The 17,380-nt window shown below is 46.1% G+C and overlaps 1 protein-coding gene across 1 annotated transcript in view; it reads left to right on the forward strand.

The window, feature by feature from the left end:
• Window positions 1-16,926, forward strand: part of MEPCE (methylphosphate capping enzyme) — a 51,961-nt gene extending 35,035 nt beyond the window's left edge. The window contains exon 4 of the mRNA XM_085639319.1: window positions 13,371-16,926. Within this exon, the coding sequence (XP_085495445.1) occupies window positions 13,371-13,423 (53 nt within the window). The 3' untranslated portion in view covers window positions 13,424-16,926. The remainder of the gene's footprint in view (window positions 1-13,370) is intronic.
• The last annotated feature ends 454 nt before the right edge of the window (window positions 16,927-17,380 follow it).

Raw genomic sequence — 17,380 nt, forward strand, 5'->3', positions numbered from 1 at the left:
GTGCGCGAGCGTAATGCTGCTTGGTGGTTACATGTTAGTCAACGTTCGAATCAGTCAATCAGGAAGTGTCGGCCGCCATTTTGTTTGTTTTCAGTGCGAGAGTGAAAAAGGAAGGTGGCGAACGTGAAAAGGGGGCAGGGTAGAGAGTTCCTGACCCCCTAGCCTTTGTCAGGGGGTCCCTGAAGGACTCCGAAGGCAGACTTTTTTTTTTTTAAATCGCGGGGGTGCGCGCACGGTGAAAAAAAAAATACGTAGTTTATTGTAAAATAAATATATTAAAAAAAATAATACATAAATTAGCATTTAAAAAAACGTACAAATTCACTGAAAAAACCATAGGTTTCACACACGTTATAGTTGGGAATTAGCATTTAAAAAACCTTGCAAATTCACTTAAAAAACCATAGGTTTCACACATGTTATAGTTAAGTGGATATTTCACTCGTAAAAAAACCAATGAAATTCCCCCGTTATAGTTAGTTCAGATAACTATAACTCGCGCGACCGCCACTCTATCACAAGGATGATGTCATCAGTGATGTCATGAGTGATGCCACTGACCATGTCATGAGTGATGTAATATATGACGTCATGAGCAGTGGATTGCTACCGTTCTTCTTGCAATTGGCTAAGTCCAGACTTTCTCATGCAACTTTGAGAGTTTTTCTGGCGGCAATTTCTCGTTTCCGTCAGGATGGTTCAACTTCCCTTTGTTCTTCAAGGATAATGCATCAATTCTTCAAAGGGTTGTTTCGTAAATTTCCACCTGTTAGACGCCCTCCTCCATTGTGGCACCTTAACATCGTGTTGGCACAATTAATGAGACCACCGTTCGAACCAATACATAAAGTAGATTTGAAATATCTGACATGGAAGGTGGCTCTTCTAGCATTAACGTCTTCACGTCGCGTCAGTGACATCCACGCTTTTACTATCAATCCTCCTTTCCTACAGTTCAAACCAGATTCTGTAGTATTACGCACTAATCCAACATTCTTGCCGAAGGTGCCTTCAGATTTTCATATGAATGAACCAGTCATCTTAAAGACTTTCTTTGCTAATCCTCAAACACCTGCGGAGCAAAAGTTACATTCCCTGGATGTGAAACTGTGTTTAAAGTTCTACATCAGCAGAACAGCTTCTTTTTGAAAATCTGATCAGCTCTTCATAGCTTATGGACGATTTCACAAGGGGGGTCCAGTTACAAAACCAACCATTGCACGTTGGGTTTCAGCAGCCATCGCCTTCTGCCATCAAAAGGCGAACAAGCCTTTGCAGTCACCAGTGAGAGCTCACTCCACTAGAGCAATGTCATCCTCAACCGCCTTATTTGCTGGAGTGCCTTTACATCAAATCTGCAGAGCAGCTACATGGTCATAATCACAAAGTGGTTCTTAGGACTAACCCAAAATTTCTACCTAAAGTAGTGTCTCCTTCCACCTGTAGAAGTCCCAGTGTTTTTCCCCTCTACCAGACTCCGTGGCTGAACGAGCTCTTCACACGCTAGACGTCAAAAGAGCAATACTTTTATTACACTGAAAAAACAAAATCCTTTAGAAAGACAACAACTTTTTGTAGCTTTCTCTCCACCTGATAAAGCCAATCCTATCTCAAAACAAGTATTGGCATAGCCAATAGATCTCGCTTTGGGCACCTTAAGTATTTAGTTATGCAGCACAATATACTTGGTGCAACAACAACTGTTGCATAGCTAAACACTTATAAGGTCCCAAAGGCGAGACCTATTGGCTCAGCAAATTTGGTACCTCTCATGACCAGTGTGGCTGAGGTAGTGAATTGAAATTGAATGAAAACCTCTCCACTGCTTTTCTCGTCAGACATAGAAATAATCAAATGCCTCGCTCAGCCTGATGCGGCTGAGACTGCCCTGCTCAGCTTGACTTTTAAAGGCACCAGCGCAATGTCCTAATCGGTCCATTTCTCTTGTACAAGCCAATAGCATCATTGGCAGCTCCTGTCCAGTCAATGTTTTTCCCTTTTTTGCATGGCTTCCCAGTAGCCTTCAGTGCGGCTAGACCACTGTGGTGCTCTGTTGGGAAGTGGAAAGAAAACCAATGGCAAATAAATATTTATTCCTCAAATGTCTTTATATGTCACCAAGGATTAAAACATGAAAATAATGGAAAAAGATGTAATACTGCTTACAAACAGTGGTAGTGGTCTGTTTTGTTGTCTCTTTGATCGAAGTGTTGCAAGTGCAGTTTTATGGATGAGGGAGGATTCCAAAGTATTTTTAAAACCATGTCTGCCTCTTACAAGTCCAGAACAAGCATTGGCCGCGCGCGCGAGAACAAGCCTCGCGGCACCGGCGCTTTACTTTAAACATTGCCGCGATTATAGCAAAAGTAAAGAAATAGATGTTTTTTTTTCTATTTCTTTACTTTTGCAAAAGTGAAAGTCATCACGGTTCTAATAACCCGTGAAAGACTGCTGGCGGCCGGCTGCGCGCGTGCACGCAAGCGCTAGGCCAGCCAGCAGCACTTTGAAAACTCATCTACTACATGTCTCTCCGAGCAGCGCATGCGCGCTGACTCTGCGAGACCTAAACAGGGATTGCAAGGTGGATTGTTAAATGCATCCAAACATGCTAGGCTAAAGCTAAACGCACCTTAACCATTCCCTCTAGAGCACACTACACGTGAACTAGGGGCGTCTATGGCATTCTTAGGGAACATACCCCTAGATGACATCTGCAAAGCAGCAACTTGGTCTACACAACACACCTTCACAAAGCACTATTGTGTGGACGTGCAAGCAAAGCAACAAGCTAATGTGGGCCAGGCTGTATTAAAAGAACTTTTTCAAACCACTGCAACAGATGCAGGTAGCCACCGCTAAGGAGGTAACTGTTGTACAGTCTATGCAAAAGTATACAATCTGCAGCGCATATACCTCGAACGGAAAATGCTACTAACCCAGTATGCATCTGTTCTTGGCATATAGAGCTGTAGAGTCATGCACCCACCCGCCTCCCCAGGTACCTTTTTATATGTTGCAGTAATATCTTAAATACTTTATACATGGAAATCTCTCTTTACTACTCTTACTAACTCCATCACCATTTACGGCAAAACAATCTAAGGATGGAGTCGAGTCCCATGCGCACGGTCACCGAAAGGAGTCCCCTACCTCGTGATTAGAAAGGCTTCTTCGAACAAAGTGCAAACATCCGGACCTAACACTAGATGGCAATCTATGCTTAAGCATATGACTCTACATCTCTATATGCCAAGAACAGATGCATACTGGGTAAGTAGCATTTTCCTTTCCTCACAGGGATCCTGCATTTTGTAAGACAGGCAGCCCAAATTCCTGGAGCTCCGTTTTAATAAAGCAAGTGAAGTGTGAATAACAGCGGCTTTGTCCACAACTGTTTCGTCACTTGTGCGATTCAGCAGTGCTCCTCGTAGCCAGCTCCAATCGGATTCCAAAATAGCGTGATTTTGGGTGTTTGACAATATTACCTGCACCTGTTAATTGTGAGAAAGTGCCATCTTTCTTGCATGATATGCCCCCACTTTTTGCTGAATGTACTTTGACGGAGTGTGCCCTGGACTCCTGCCAATCAGGTGCCCAGGGCCTATGTTCTTTCCCTACAAAAACCTCAAACCCAAATTGGCAAACCCTGGCCACATGTCAGCCCCTGGTAAATGGTACCCTGGCAGCTCCTCCCACCAGTCTTTGTGTAATGACAGAAAATCTAAACCGGCTGAAAACAAAGTTGGCCAAGAAGTCACGTCCCAGATAAGAGTCCTACTAGAAGGTGGCACCACCTTCAGGAAGTACATCAATCTCACAATGGACTTAACTGGTAGAGCAAATCCTATTGGATTTCCGAGGCAAACCAACACCATGTCCCAACTCACATGATCAAACGGCAACCAAACTCAGACTGACAGATGAACAAACTGCTGAAAAGAAATGTTAATTGCAAACTATAAGCTCTTGTAAAGCAATCGTTATCAATTACAGCGAGACACGGCCTGAGTGAAGCAAGCTCATGGTTTAGGAAAGCGGAAGAGGAAAAAAACAGACTTCTGGTTGCAACTGCCAAACGCCAGCACGGGAAGAAACGCAAAGAAATTCTTGTCACTAATCAACCAAGCCACAATAGGCCCCAGAAGAAGCGCCACCGCAAACATTTTGGAACCTGTGTGGGCCTCATTCCTTTTGTTTCATTTCTCCACAAACTGGCATGCCTGTCGCCATCCAGTAGCCTGCCAAGCAAATCACCTACGACTCCGCATGTTAGCAGTACACCAGATTCTCCAAATCTTTCCGTGACCACTAGCAATATGGAAAAACGCTCTACCCTTAAACTAAGAAGATAACGGAAAGATGCAGCTCCCAGCCCTAATGGGCTTCCCACTGCTCTGTTTACCTCCGAGCCTATACTCTGGTATTGGACATTGACACCATTGTTCAAATACTGCTTAGCAACTGGTTCCATCCCGGACTCCTTGAGAGGCTCCATCAATCAGACTATTTTTAAAGGAGGCTTCAAATCAGATCCCTGCCTTTATCGGTTTATTGCACTAATCGACGATGATGCCAATATATATGCCAGCCTACGACCTGAAGAACAGAGGATTGTCCCCAAGAACCAATGCGGCTTTAGAGACCAATGTAGCACCACAACGTATTTGATGGCTCTTGATTGAATGACAAAGCTATTACGCAAAGGAACTCTTTACTCCTGCTTTGTGGACTTTAATTGTGTTCAACAGCATTCCTAGAGGTCCGCTATGGTGAAAGCTACGGGACTGCGGTTTACCAGACATCCTGCTGAGGACAATAATGGATTTATATACGAACACCTGGGTGCAGACCAAACTGGGTGATGGCTGCTGCCTCTCAAGGAGGAGCCATACAAACTCTGGGCTGAAGCAAGGCTGTGTGCTGGCACCTCTGCTCTTCAATCTTTATATAACAGACATGTCCAACCATCTGGACAAAGTAAACTGCCACGCCCCTAAGCTAGAAGGCCAAAGAATGACTTGTCTGCTATATGCAGATGACCTTGTACTCCGCAACTATACAGAGGTCTGCAACGATTACATTTGACCCTTCAAAACTACACAACAGGAAACCATCTCGATCAACATATCTAAAACCAAGACAGTTGCCTTCAGCCTAAAATCCAGCTTGGCTAATAGGTGGCATCTTAATGGCATTGAACGCCAACAGAGAAAAGATTAGAAGTACTTGGGAATTGTTCTAGATAGCAAGTGGTCACTGATGCCAAGTGGTCACTGATGCCCCATAAATACCAAGTGTACTAGTCTAATGTCTGCTCTTACATCCATTGCGCCAAAGTTACAGTGCCTCAGCCTTGACCCGCTTCTCAAGGTAAAAAGTTGGGTCTGTGGACAAACTGTTCAGAAGATTCTACAAAACCCCCCTGCGCCATCCAAGAAGTGCATCTCCTGCCCAAGTGAGATTAGAATACATCACACAGCAGCGCTGAGCCAGTCACAGCTGTTTTCTTAACTTGTGCTACCGGCTCAGATGGGCGCCTCCCAAATCCATGCATGCTATACTTTGGACCAAACTGGTGCAACCCGGACAACGATCATCATGCTGAGGGACTTCTTACTTACCGAAGCGTGGAGTAAACCCCTGTTCGAGGCATATGAGCTGCAGATTGTACACTTAGCATAGGTCGCCATCTGGTGTTGGGCCCGGATGTTTGCAGTTTGTTTTTCTTCTTGGACCGTGCTTGGAAGTCACGAGTTTGGTGACTCCTCCTTCGGTCCGTACTGCGCATGGGCTTCGGCTCCATCCTCAGATTGTTTTTTTCCGCCATCGGGCTCGGATGTGATACTTCGTGCTCCGGCTTCGAACTTCTACGGTTCCAGCCTTGACGGAAAATCCTCGATTCTTCGAGTTCCTTCATCATCTTCATCTCTCGAAGCGGCACTTTTTCCATCCCGTACATCGACACCGGCCTTCGGGCCCTCCACGACTCCGGTCCCGGCCGATGGAAAGGACTCCGTTTAAAAAGTGCCCAGAATGTGGGTCTAAATTTCCCCACACCGACCTCCATCAGGTGTGTAACCTTTGCCTCTCTCCGGAACACGAGGCTCGAGACTGCCCCGCCTGCAACTCTTTTCGATCGAAGAAAACGATCCGAGATCGAAGGGCTCGACGCACCATGGCGCACTCATCCTCGACAGTTCCACCGGACATCTTCGGAGACGACGCCGAAGCTTCGGGGCAGACACACACCGAACTGGGAGAAGACATCGTCAGCGCTTCCGAGGCCGACGACTCCGACCTGGAGGACGTAACACCAGGACAGCGGGCCGTGAGTACAATGCCCCCTCCCAGCCCCGCACCAAAAACCAAAGAGACTCCGGTTACTCCCTCGCCTGCCGGCCTGGGCAAAACCAAAACCAAAGCCTCGATCACCCCACCTTCGGGCCCGGTGTCGAAGCACTCAAAGTCTCACGGCAGCTCGGGATCGAGCCAGCCGACGCCCGGTGCCGATAAACACCACTCGGCACCGAAGCCTGCAAAATCCAGCTCCACTCCGAAACCACCGGTGCCGAAGCCTGGACACTCGGCGCCGACCAAACACAAACAGAAATCGGTCGGCACCGACGCTCCGGCGTCGAAACAGCATTCGACGCCGAAACACACGGAGACCTCCAAAAAGCAAGGCGTACACAGAACATCGAAACCTCCGGTTCCGAAATCGCCGGTGCCGACAGACGACTCGGCGCCATTGGCTCTGTTTACACCAGACCCTTTACAAAAGACTTTGTCCAGAGATCCAAAGACTGGCCTTTTGACTGTGATTACTAAGAAGCATCGCCTTGAGGCTCCGGCTCCTCCTCCTCCACCCAAAAAGAGGGACTCAGCTACTTCTCCCCTTAGAGTACCCTCCCCACTGCCACCCCCCCCCCCCCACCACCACCCCCTCCACCTTTACCTCACTACGATCCGGCCCCATCCCCAGATCCGGATGACGGGGACCCGGACAATGACCCAGGGGACGCCCCAATGGATCCCACTCCACCAGGGACCCCAGATCCATGGGAGGATTATAATAACCCTGATGTACCCAATGTACCTCAAGACGACCTATACCCATCAAGGCCGTCTCCTCCAGAGGACTCTTTAGGGTTCCACCATTTAGTGCAGAGAGCAGCACACTACCATGGGGTGGACATGCACACGGAACCAGTGGAAGAAGACTTCCTACTGGATACATTTGATTTACAAGATCGTTCCACTGCTATTTTACCCATGCTTAAGGGTGTCACCAAGCACGCTACAGAGGTATTCAAAGACCCTGTCAGAGCCAGAGTACTAAACCCTAGAATAGAGAAGAAGTACAAGGCGGCACCCACAGACCCTGCATACATCAAGGGCCCTGCTCCTCTAGATTCCCTAGTTGTCTCCACAGCTAGAAAGCGGGCTAACTCCCAATCCTCAGGGGATGCCCCACCACCAGACAAGGAATCTAAACTTCTGGACGCGTCTGGTAAACGCACCGCCTACCAGGCTGCAAACATGTGGCGCATTGCAAATACACAAGCACTGCTTGCGCGATATGATAGAGCACACTATGATGAATTAGAGGCTCTTATGCAGCACCTTCCAGAGAAATACAAACGCCAAGCTCATGACCTGATACAGGAGGGCAAACTAATCACAAACACCTCCATTAAGTGTGCCCTCGATGCAGCAGACACTGCTTCTAGAGCCATAAACATCAGTGTCCTGCTTCGCCGCCATGCCTGGCTCAGGATATCAGGGTTCAAGCCTGAGGTCCAGACATCAATACTTAATCACACCTTTGACCAGCAAACACTCTTTGGCCCAAAGGTAGACGAAGCGCTCGAAAAAATGAAGAAAGATACAGACACAGCGAAGTCTATGGGAGCGCTCCAGACCCAAGCCTCTAAGCGTTCTTTTCGACGCTCGTCCTTTCGTGGCACAGGTAGAGGCTCCTCCACCGATAATGCCTCTACCTCCTACAAATCCCCTCCTCAAAATACCTTTTCAAAGGGCAACCAAAGAGGTGGCTACAGAGGCAACAACAATAAGGGCAGGGGCAAAACCAACAATACCCGTTCTGCCACCCCACCCGCACAATGACTCCCCTTCGCTCCCCCCCGACCATTCCACTCCGGTCGGGGGCAGACTACAAGATTTTATCCACGTATGGGAGTCCATAACATCGGACAAATGGGTGACCCAAATCATTCGGTCAGGGTACTGCCTCGAGCTAACATCTACCCCACCCAATATCCCACCAAGGCACCGCCCAATGTCCCAAGAGCATTCCACACTGCTCAAACAAGAGGTACTCTCGCTCCTCCAGAAACACGCCATAGAGCAGGTACCCGACAATCAACGAAATCTAGGGGTCTACTCCCTATATTTCTTAATCCCAAAGAAAGACGAGACCCTCAGACCCATTCTGGATCTCCGGCCTCTAAATGCCTACATACATTCAGACCACTTTCACATGGTCACCTTACAACAAGTCCTCCCACTCCTCTGCCAGGGAGACTTTCTCACAACACTGGATCTGAAAGACGCGTACTTTCACATTCCAATACACCCCTCTCACAGAAAATACCTCAGGTTCGTGGTGGACGGGCAACATTACCAATTCAAGGTTCTCCCCTTCGGGGTCACCACTGCACCACGGGTGTTTACCAAATGCCTAGCCGTAGTAGCAGCACACCTCAGACGTCAACATGTTCACGTCTTCCCTTACTTAGACGACTGGCTCATAAAAGCCGCGTCCTACCACCAATGCGTGCAACATACAAACAGCACCATCCAACTGCTTCATCAGCTAGGCTTCACGGTGAACTACCAAAAGTCCCACCTCATACCATCTCACACAAAGCAATATCTCGGGGCCACCATAGACACCTCAAAAGGTATTGCCTATCCAAACTCAGCCAGAATCACAAGCATTCTAGCCTTACGCAAAATATTCCTTCCTCAACACTCTCTACCAGCAAGAGTGTTTATGAAGCTCATAGGGATGATGGCGTCTTGCATCTTCATAGTGCCCCATGCAAGACTCCACATGCGTCCACTTCAGAAGTGCCTAGCACAACAGTGGAACCAGGCCCAGGGTCAGCTGACGGATCTGGTGTTGGTGGACGGCCGCACACATCACTCTCTGCAGTGGTGGAACACCACAAACCTTTCCAAGGGACGGCCGTTCCTGGACCCGGTTCCCCAAGTGACTCTAACAGCGGACGCATCGCTCTCCGGCTGGGGAGCGCACCTCTTACACCTCACAATGCAAGGTCTATGGACGCCACAGCAAAAAACGCTCCACATCAACCATCTGGAGCTTTTGGCGATCTTTCTAGCCCTAAAATCTTTCCAAAAGCAGATTTCAGGCAAAGCAGTCCTCATTCGCACAGACAACATGACTGCGATGTATTATATACAGAAACAGGGGGGGACACACTCTCCCCAGCTCTCCCGCTTAGCCCAGAGCATATGGAGATGGGCAATTCCCCAAAACATTTTTCTCCTGGCACAACATGTTCCAGGCGTACAAAACACCATAGCAGATCTGCTCAGCAGACAGACTCAACAACTACACGAATGGGAACTGCATCCACAAGTTCTTCACCCATTCTTCCAACAGTGGGGGCATCCTCAAATAGACCTCTTCGCCACCCACGAAAACAAAAAATGCCCAAGCTTCGCCGCCAGATACCCACACCCATTGTCCAAGGGCAATGCGATATGGATGAACTGGTCAGGCAGATTTGCATACGCCTTTCCACCTCTCCCACTAATTCCATTAGTGGTCAGGAAACTACAACAGCACTCCCTCACACTCATTCTGGTAGCTCCGACGTGGGCCAGACAGCCGTGGTACACCACGCTACTACAACTATCAGTGGTACCACATCAAAAACTGCACCTTTCCCCATGCCTCCTAACCCAGAACCATGGAGAAATCAGGCACCCGGACCCAGCTCAGCTCAACCTGGCGATCTGGCTCCTGAAATCTTAGAATTCGGGTACCTTAACCTTCCCCCTGATTGCATGAACATCATCATGGAAGCCAGACGTCCTACCACTAGAGCATGCTATGCCGCAAAGTGGAAAAGATTTGTAATGTACTGCCGTAACAATACAATCAACCCTCTAGATGCATCCATACAACACATCATATGCTATCTGCTCCATCTTCACAGGTGTAACCTGGCGTATTCATCCATACGCCTACACCTAGCAGCGATCGCTGCCTATCTACAAAACAGACAGCATTTGTCACTCTTCAGAGTGCCCGCTATTAAAGCCTTCATGGAAGGCCTTAAACGAGTAATTCCTCCCAGGGCACCACCCTCCCCTGTATGGAATCTAAATTTGGTCCTTACACGACTAATGGGTCCGCCCTTCGAACCAATGCACAAATGTGAGCTACAATTTCTCACCTGGAAAACAGCTTTCCTTGTAGCTATCACTTCCCTTAGAAGGGTTGGTGAAATACAAGCGTTCACCATACAGGAACCTTACATACAAATGCATCACAGCAAGGTCATACTTCGAACTAACCCGAAGTTCCTGCCCAAAGTCATTACCCCCTTCCACCTCAATCAATCAGTGGAATTACCTGTCTTCTTTTCGCAACCCCAATCTGTTGCGGAAAGGGCCTTACACACACTAGATGTGAAAAGAGCGTTGCTATATTGCATACAAAGAACGCAACCCTTCAGGAAGACCAAACAGTTGTTCGTTTCCTTTTCTCCACCACATAAAGGCAACCCCATCTCAAAATCAGGGATAGCTAGGTGGATTGTAAAATGCATACAAATTTGCTATCAGAAGGCAAAGAGAACATTATCTGTTCCCCCTAAAGCCCACTCTACAAGAAAGTTAGGGGCTTCTATGGCTTTTCTAGGGAATATACCCTTAGATGACATATGCAAGGCAGCCACATGGTCTACACCGCACACATTCACAAAACACTACTGTGTAGATGTGCATTCCCAGCAGCAAGCTAGGGTGGGCCAGGCTGTACTAAAAACACTCTTTCAAACAGCTGCAACGGATACCGGTGGTCGCCGCTAAGGTTGGGTACTGCTATATAATCTATGCTAAGTGTACAATCTGCAGCTCATATGCCTCGAACGGAATATGCTACTTACCAGTATGCATCTGTTCTTGGCATGTAGAGCTGCAGAGTTGTACACGCCCACCCGCCTCCCCGGCTACCTGTATCCGTTCCAGTCCATCTTATTTAGATACAACACACATGGGTTTCTCACTGTTATTACTACGCTCCATCATTTCCCTGTTGGCGAAAAACAATCTGAGGATGGAGCCGAAGCCCATGCGCAGTACGGACCGAAGGAGGAGTCACCAAACTCGTGACTTCCAAGCACGGTCCAAGAAGAAAAACAAACTGCAAACATCCGGGCCCAACACCAGATGGCGACCTATGCTAAGTGTACAACTCTGCAGCTCTACATGCCAAGAACAGATGCATACTGGTAAGTAGCATATTCCTTCTCAGCAAGTATTCAAGTGACATTCTCCACGGCCAAAAATGTCTACATTAGAAGATAAGGCAGCTCTGTGCAAACGTGCCCACGCATGGTTAGTGATTAACTCGTACTCTTCAAAAAAAGCAACAGTACTATATAACCTGCACCTGTCTGGATTAAAGTCTTACTCGTGTTTCTAAGAATAGGCGAGTGAAATTTATGATATCCCCTCCCGGCTTGGCACCATTCTGCCAACTATGACACAAGCTGCCGCCTATACGGTCATGAGGGAGAATCTCTATCTCCTATTCTATGTATCTGTCCTCAGTAACTGCTGCAAAGGAGATTACTTTCCCCTGCTGACTATCAGCATAGGTGTGCACACATGCCAGCAGGCAGTGATCGCCAGCCTGAACCCGCTAATATATTTTCAATTAAATATCACAACTATCAAATTTCTTAGTATCGTAGACCCCATAATAGGTATAGCAAGTACAGAAAATAACATATGCAGGGTTAAGGCAGTGTACGGTCTAGCTGTCTGGATGGGTGGGGAGATTGACTGGATGCGTCAGAAAGGACACGTCCAAACGAAAAGCGGACCGGGAAGTGGGCCTGGGGCCGGGTTGGTTTTAAGGCTCGGGGGAGGGGGGGGGGAATAGTATTTGGAAGGGGGCAGAGTTTCTGGTTTTAAAACTTTGGGAGGGGTAGTCTTAAGGGCAGGGTTTGGGAGGTGGGTTAGGGAAGGTTTGGGGGCTCGGGTGGGGCGGGTTGAGTTTTGGAAGGGGGCAGTGGTTCCAGTTTTAACTCGGGGGTGGGGGGGGGATGATTGTTGGGGTAGTTTTAAGAGCTAGGTTTGGGGGGGGGTTAAGGGTGAGGGAAGGTTTTAGGGCTCAGTGAGGGTGGGTCGGGGTAGTTTTAAGGGCTGGTGAGGGAAGGGTTTCAGGCCTCGAGTGTTGGGGGGGGGGGGGGGGGGGTCGGTAGTTTTTTTTTTTTTAAATGGGCAGTGTTTTAGGGCTATGTCGAGGGGTAGTTTTTAGGTCTCCGCAGGGGAGATGGAAGCTTGGGGAAGGGTTAGGGTTCTGACGAACTTAACCACGTACATTCCCTTATCAAACGTGCCTTTACAACAAAAATGCGTGTCAATGGAATGTGTGGTTGTCGCGTTTGGGCTGCGTTGTAGAGGCCCACATGCTTTAACCATGCATGCCTCCATCATACAACTTTTAAAAAGGTTTGTAGAATGTTAGTGCTAACCTCTTTAGAATTGGTGATTATTTTAATATAATTGGAGGTTTTTTCAAATGGGCTGCAACGTACTTTTTTAAAATTGAAGTATATGAATGGTGTACAAATAAAGTTGCGCACATATACACATTTTGCAAAGTGCTCGAAGTTCAGTGGTTATGGCTTTGAACATTCCCCTGTAAAGAGAACTAAGATTACAGGTAAGAAAATGTTCCTACTGCACTGAAACCTTTGTTTGTTGATGTATAGTTTCACAGTGGGCTGCTGGGGAACCAGTAAGGAGCTGCACTTGTTGATTGTATTGGTTCACAGCAGGCTTGGGTGTAGGGGAGGGGAGTGCCTGTGCTTGCTGATGTACTGGTTCCCAGGCTTCGCGGCTAGGGTTGAGGGAGTGCTTGTATTGCCTGTATTAGTAAGGTGGTCCTTTCTGCGGCTGTGGCCACCCCTGCTTCTGGTCTGGAGGGAGCTTCATGCTTCTGAAAACCAGGGTGGATCACTCACCCTTGCCTGTGCTAGTGTACATCACTCCTTATTCTCAGTGGATCACAGGGGATCTTAATTGCATTAACCCAATTTTTGAAAGCCTTTCTGATTTGGTGTTTCCGGTCCCTCTTGCAGGATTTCAACGTCCAATCTATCTCTTCCACAAGAGCCATTCTTCTTTCAAGTAACCAGCTGGAGACAGGATTCAAAGAAAATGGCGTTTCAGCTGCAGTACAGTCAGTTCAGCTGCTGGAATGCAGGGTTATGTGCACATGTGTACCCGGATGTCTTGCCGTGGGAATGTGTTTCCAAGAGCTCTTCACTCCGGGTGGACCAGATATTTGCATCCCCTTCACTGGTATATGCTCAGCAAGTGCATATGATCGGACTCTGGGCAGTCTGTTTACAATGGCCATTTGACTCCCCATCAACTGTCACATACGTCAGCATCTACTGTTATTAAACTTTGATGGAAGGGGTGTGGAGCTGCAGTTTTTCTTGACTGTAAATTGATCTATAAAACTTGCTTTATACAGAAATTTAAAATGCTTGTCATTCAAGGCTGTTAAAAGGAAACTACTGCTTGCTGTCCTCTGCAAACAGCCATCTACCTTCCCAGGCTGGAATCCTGTTGTGTGGACTTTTGAACCCCTGCTGTGTGAAAACATTTAAGGGGCAGAGCATATTCTCCCCTCCAGGCCACGCCCCTCCCCACCCACGGATGTTAAATTCATGACTGGTGCTGGCACTAAGAGCTTCCAATTCTCTCTGAATATTCATGTTTAAGAATCCAGAATGGAAACGTGTGGGCTGTTTCCACATCTTGATAGCAAGAACTAAATGGCATATGGGCGTCCTTGTTGGCAAATTAGTTTCAGTATTTTCGCCCATATTTGTTCCAATAACCACATCCTTCTTACTACATACATCCTTCCCAGTTTATTTATGTTGTGGCTAAAATCTGTAATTCCATGTTCCTTTTTCGGCATCTACTGTTAATTGACTAAAATGTATATCTGGTAACTGACGCAATCATTCTACGTTCTTCGCAAACCCAAGTTTTGCATGACCCCCTGAGCAATGTTATTTACTCATGGAACCAGCTGTCTTTGAATTATTGGGGGAAGAGGTGCTCCAAATATGTTTGATCATAAAACCCGCTATGGTGACTTTTCAGAAGTGAAGCAGGCCTTAAGTGATGTTTCGTTATCTGCGAATTACAGCGGTTGAAGCTGGTGTACAACCCTACTTTATATCTAAATCTTGTTCTTTAGGGAGACCGATTGAAGCTGGTATTCAAGCCCTCTTTCTCTTAGAACCAGTTGTTTGGGAATGGCAGCTGTTTAAGATTGCATTTCATATTTGCTTCTAAATCAGTTTGTCAGGATTTTTAGGAAACGCAGCTAGCCCCAACACTTCTCAACACCATCTCAGGGAATTTTGGGACCTGAAACTGCTCATTGAATTTATCTGGCCTAAAAGGCTTTGCTATTTACATAATTATGCACAAAGGCATGGCGCAAATAAGTAGATGAATTTGCCGTAGTTTTGTTTTAATTTTGGTTTCACCTTAATTTAAAGTCCTTTTCAGTTCAATCACCATATACCTTAATCTTCGGTTTGTTTAATTTGGTAACTCAGGCTGTGTATTGGGCATCACATCCTCTAAATGGGTACAGTGCCCTTGTCTGGTAAAAGCTCTACATGTCCCTTTACATTATGTATTATCTGAAATCCATTATTACCTGACTGCCAGGTTTACAGTAAAGTGGCATCCCAATAATGTGTAATCTTTTTGTGCCATAGAGCATGGGCAGTCCATAGAGCCTGTGGTCTGATCTTGGAGCCTGTGGTCTGATCTTGGTGTCTGCCTGCTCACTGTTCAGAATGGAACTGATAAACAAATCCCTTTTTCCTTCTAGTGCTGCCCCACTTCTTCCTCTGTATGGACTTGGTCCACAGTCCTCCTTTTTGGTGCTCTTATCCCAATTGATATTTCCAGGAACTGCATTGATGGCTAAATAGGAATGGTATAATGCTCGGTTTGTCGGTCAGCTTCTGACCTATATCCTTAGTGCCATTTTCCCTTTTCTTAGGATAGTGGTAGCAGGAGTAGGACATGGAGCAGTTTTCAGACATCTAAAGGGCATTTTATTCAAAACAGACTTACTCTTAAAACCAAGATCATTTTGCACCAGATTAGTTTTCTTTTTTTTTGGATGAAATTTGTTTTGCAGCGCAGAGGACCAGAATTTCAAAAAGAGAGCTCGGCACTGCTTCCTGCACCAGTGGGTCGAAGGAAGCAGACCAGGATACCCTTGAGGTGCTTATACCTACAGTCTGTTAAAGGTAACTTTATTAAACAAGGACCCAAGGATATCCATCTAGTTGCTGTTCAATATAGGCTTACTATGATTTAGTCTTGACATTCTAGTGGTGCTAAACACGTAAAAAAAGATGCTAGCCAGTTCCTTCATATTAAACTAGGGCAGAATGATCATTTACTTCATCTCGTTTCGTAATAAAAAATCCAGAAATAATTAAATTCAGTATTTATGTACTCCCAAATAGCATTTTGTGGTTCGTTAGTAATTTGGTCCCATCATACATACTCCTGAAATTTAGACTAAAGGCTTGCCTAGTGTGAAAGCCAGAAGGGAAATTGAAGGGGTGGATTGCACCCTAGTTGTCGTGATTTGTAGTGAAAGGACATCCTATCTGTATAGACAAAAACAAATCCGGAACTAAATATTGTCTTAGTAACCACTTAGATTTTCCACCTTCTGCACCCAAGGGCTCTAGTATGGTTTGGTGCAGTTAGGTAACCAGAATCTTTTTTTATTTTTTATATATATATAATTTGTGGCTTCACACCGATGGAAAGGAAAACTGCCACATTTCTAGTGCTGCTGAGTCAGTTTGTCCATCCACTAGAATCCCTTTTGAATCTTGAGCTGGGCCAAGCCTGTTCATTTACCACAGTCCGGTTTGCCTGTAGTGTCCATATGAATCCCAACGAGAGGACTTAAAGATATATTCAGAAACTACAGGGGAGTTGTAATAAATTCCATTTATGTTAAGTTTGTGGTAACGTATTTTTTCCAACCCTCCTTTTGGAAACCAGTCTGGGTAGGAGTTTAACATTCTCGTGGAAATTGCAGCCGAAAATTCCACAATTTGTTTTGGCTGGAGTTAAAGGTGATTTCAGTTCATCTTCAACATAGTGCAGTAAAGGAAATCTATTATTGTTTCTCTTAGGAAGCATAAGGCATAACAATGTTTCCTGCTGTAATAATAGATCCTGCTTATTTTGTATACTTCTGATTGGTCTGCGCTTGTTACAGATCCAGTTGTATCTTTGACAGGTGCTTCACTGCAGCTTCCAAATGGCCTCTTTCCAGTTTTTTATTTTTTATTATTGCTTTAAAAAAAAAAAGCATCCACGTTTCAGTGGAGAGCAATTGTCAATCGAAATTCAGATATTTAAGATGATTATTAAGTGTTTAACTTTCATACAATTTGTAAATGATTGTTTTATAACAAAAGAAAAAAGCTGCAAAAAAACAAATGTCAAACATACAGTTGTCTTATTTTTCATCCCCTTATATTTGCAGAATGTGAGACTGGCTTTTGTTTGGAAAGGGGCAAGGGTGAGGCACTTGCAACTGAAAATAAATGGACTTTACAATTACTTTAGCTTTGAGTTTTTGTTTTTTATGGATTTTAATGTGGTTATCTTCAGCTAGTAATGCCTTCATTCTGTTTAATGTTTTAGTGGTGAATCCAACAGCCAGGTGCCAGAAGACTTGATAGGTTAGGATTGATCTTCACAGTGTGGGCAGCTGTGATCTTCAGAGTGTGGGCAGCTGTTCTCCCAGCCAGCTAATCTCTATTTAATCATGCAGCCACCTCATTTGAACGAACCCAAGCTTCAGGTAATGGGATAGAAGCTTAAGCTCTCCTACTTACTCTAGAGGCTGCCATAGCTGATTTTTACCACATGCCTTGTGTGTGGGAGCCCCTTGGCAGAGCTCTGCTCTAACCTTTCAGTGAACCTAATATCTGTTACTTTCTTGATCTGCCCTGGATTTGAAGCAGCCCGATCGTCTGCACTGAAGTACTATGAGCTGCTTTTAGGGGATATT

This window comes from Triturus cristatus, chromosome 12, assembly GCF_964204655.1.
Source record: "Triturus cristatus chromosome 12, aTriCri1.1, whole genome shotgun sequence".
NCBI lineage: Eukaryota > Metazoa > Chordata > Amphibia > Caudata > Salamandridae > Triturus > Triturus cristatus.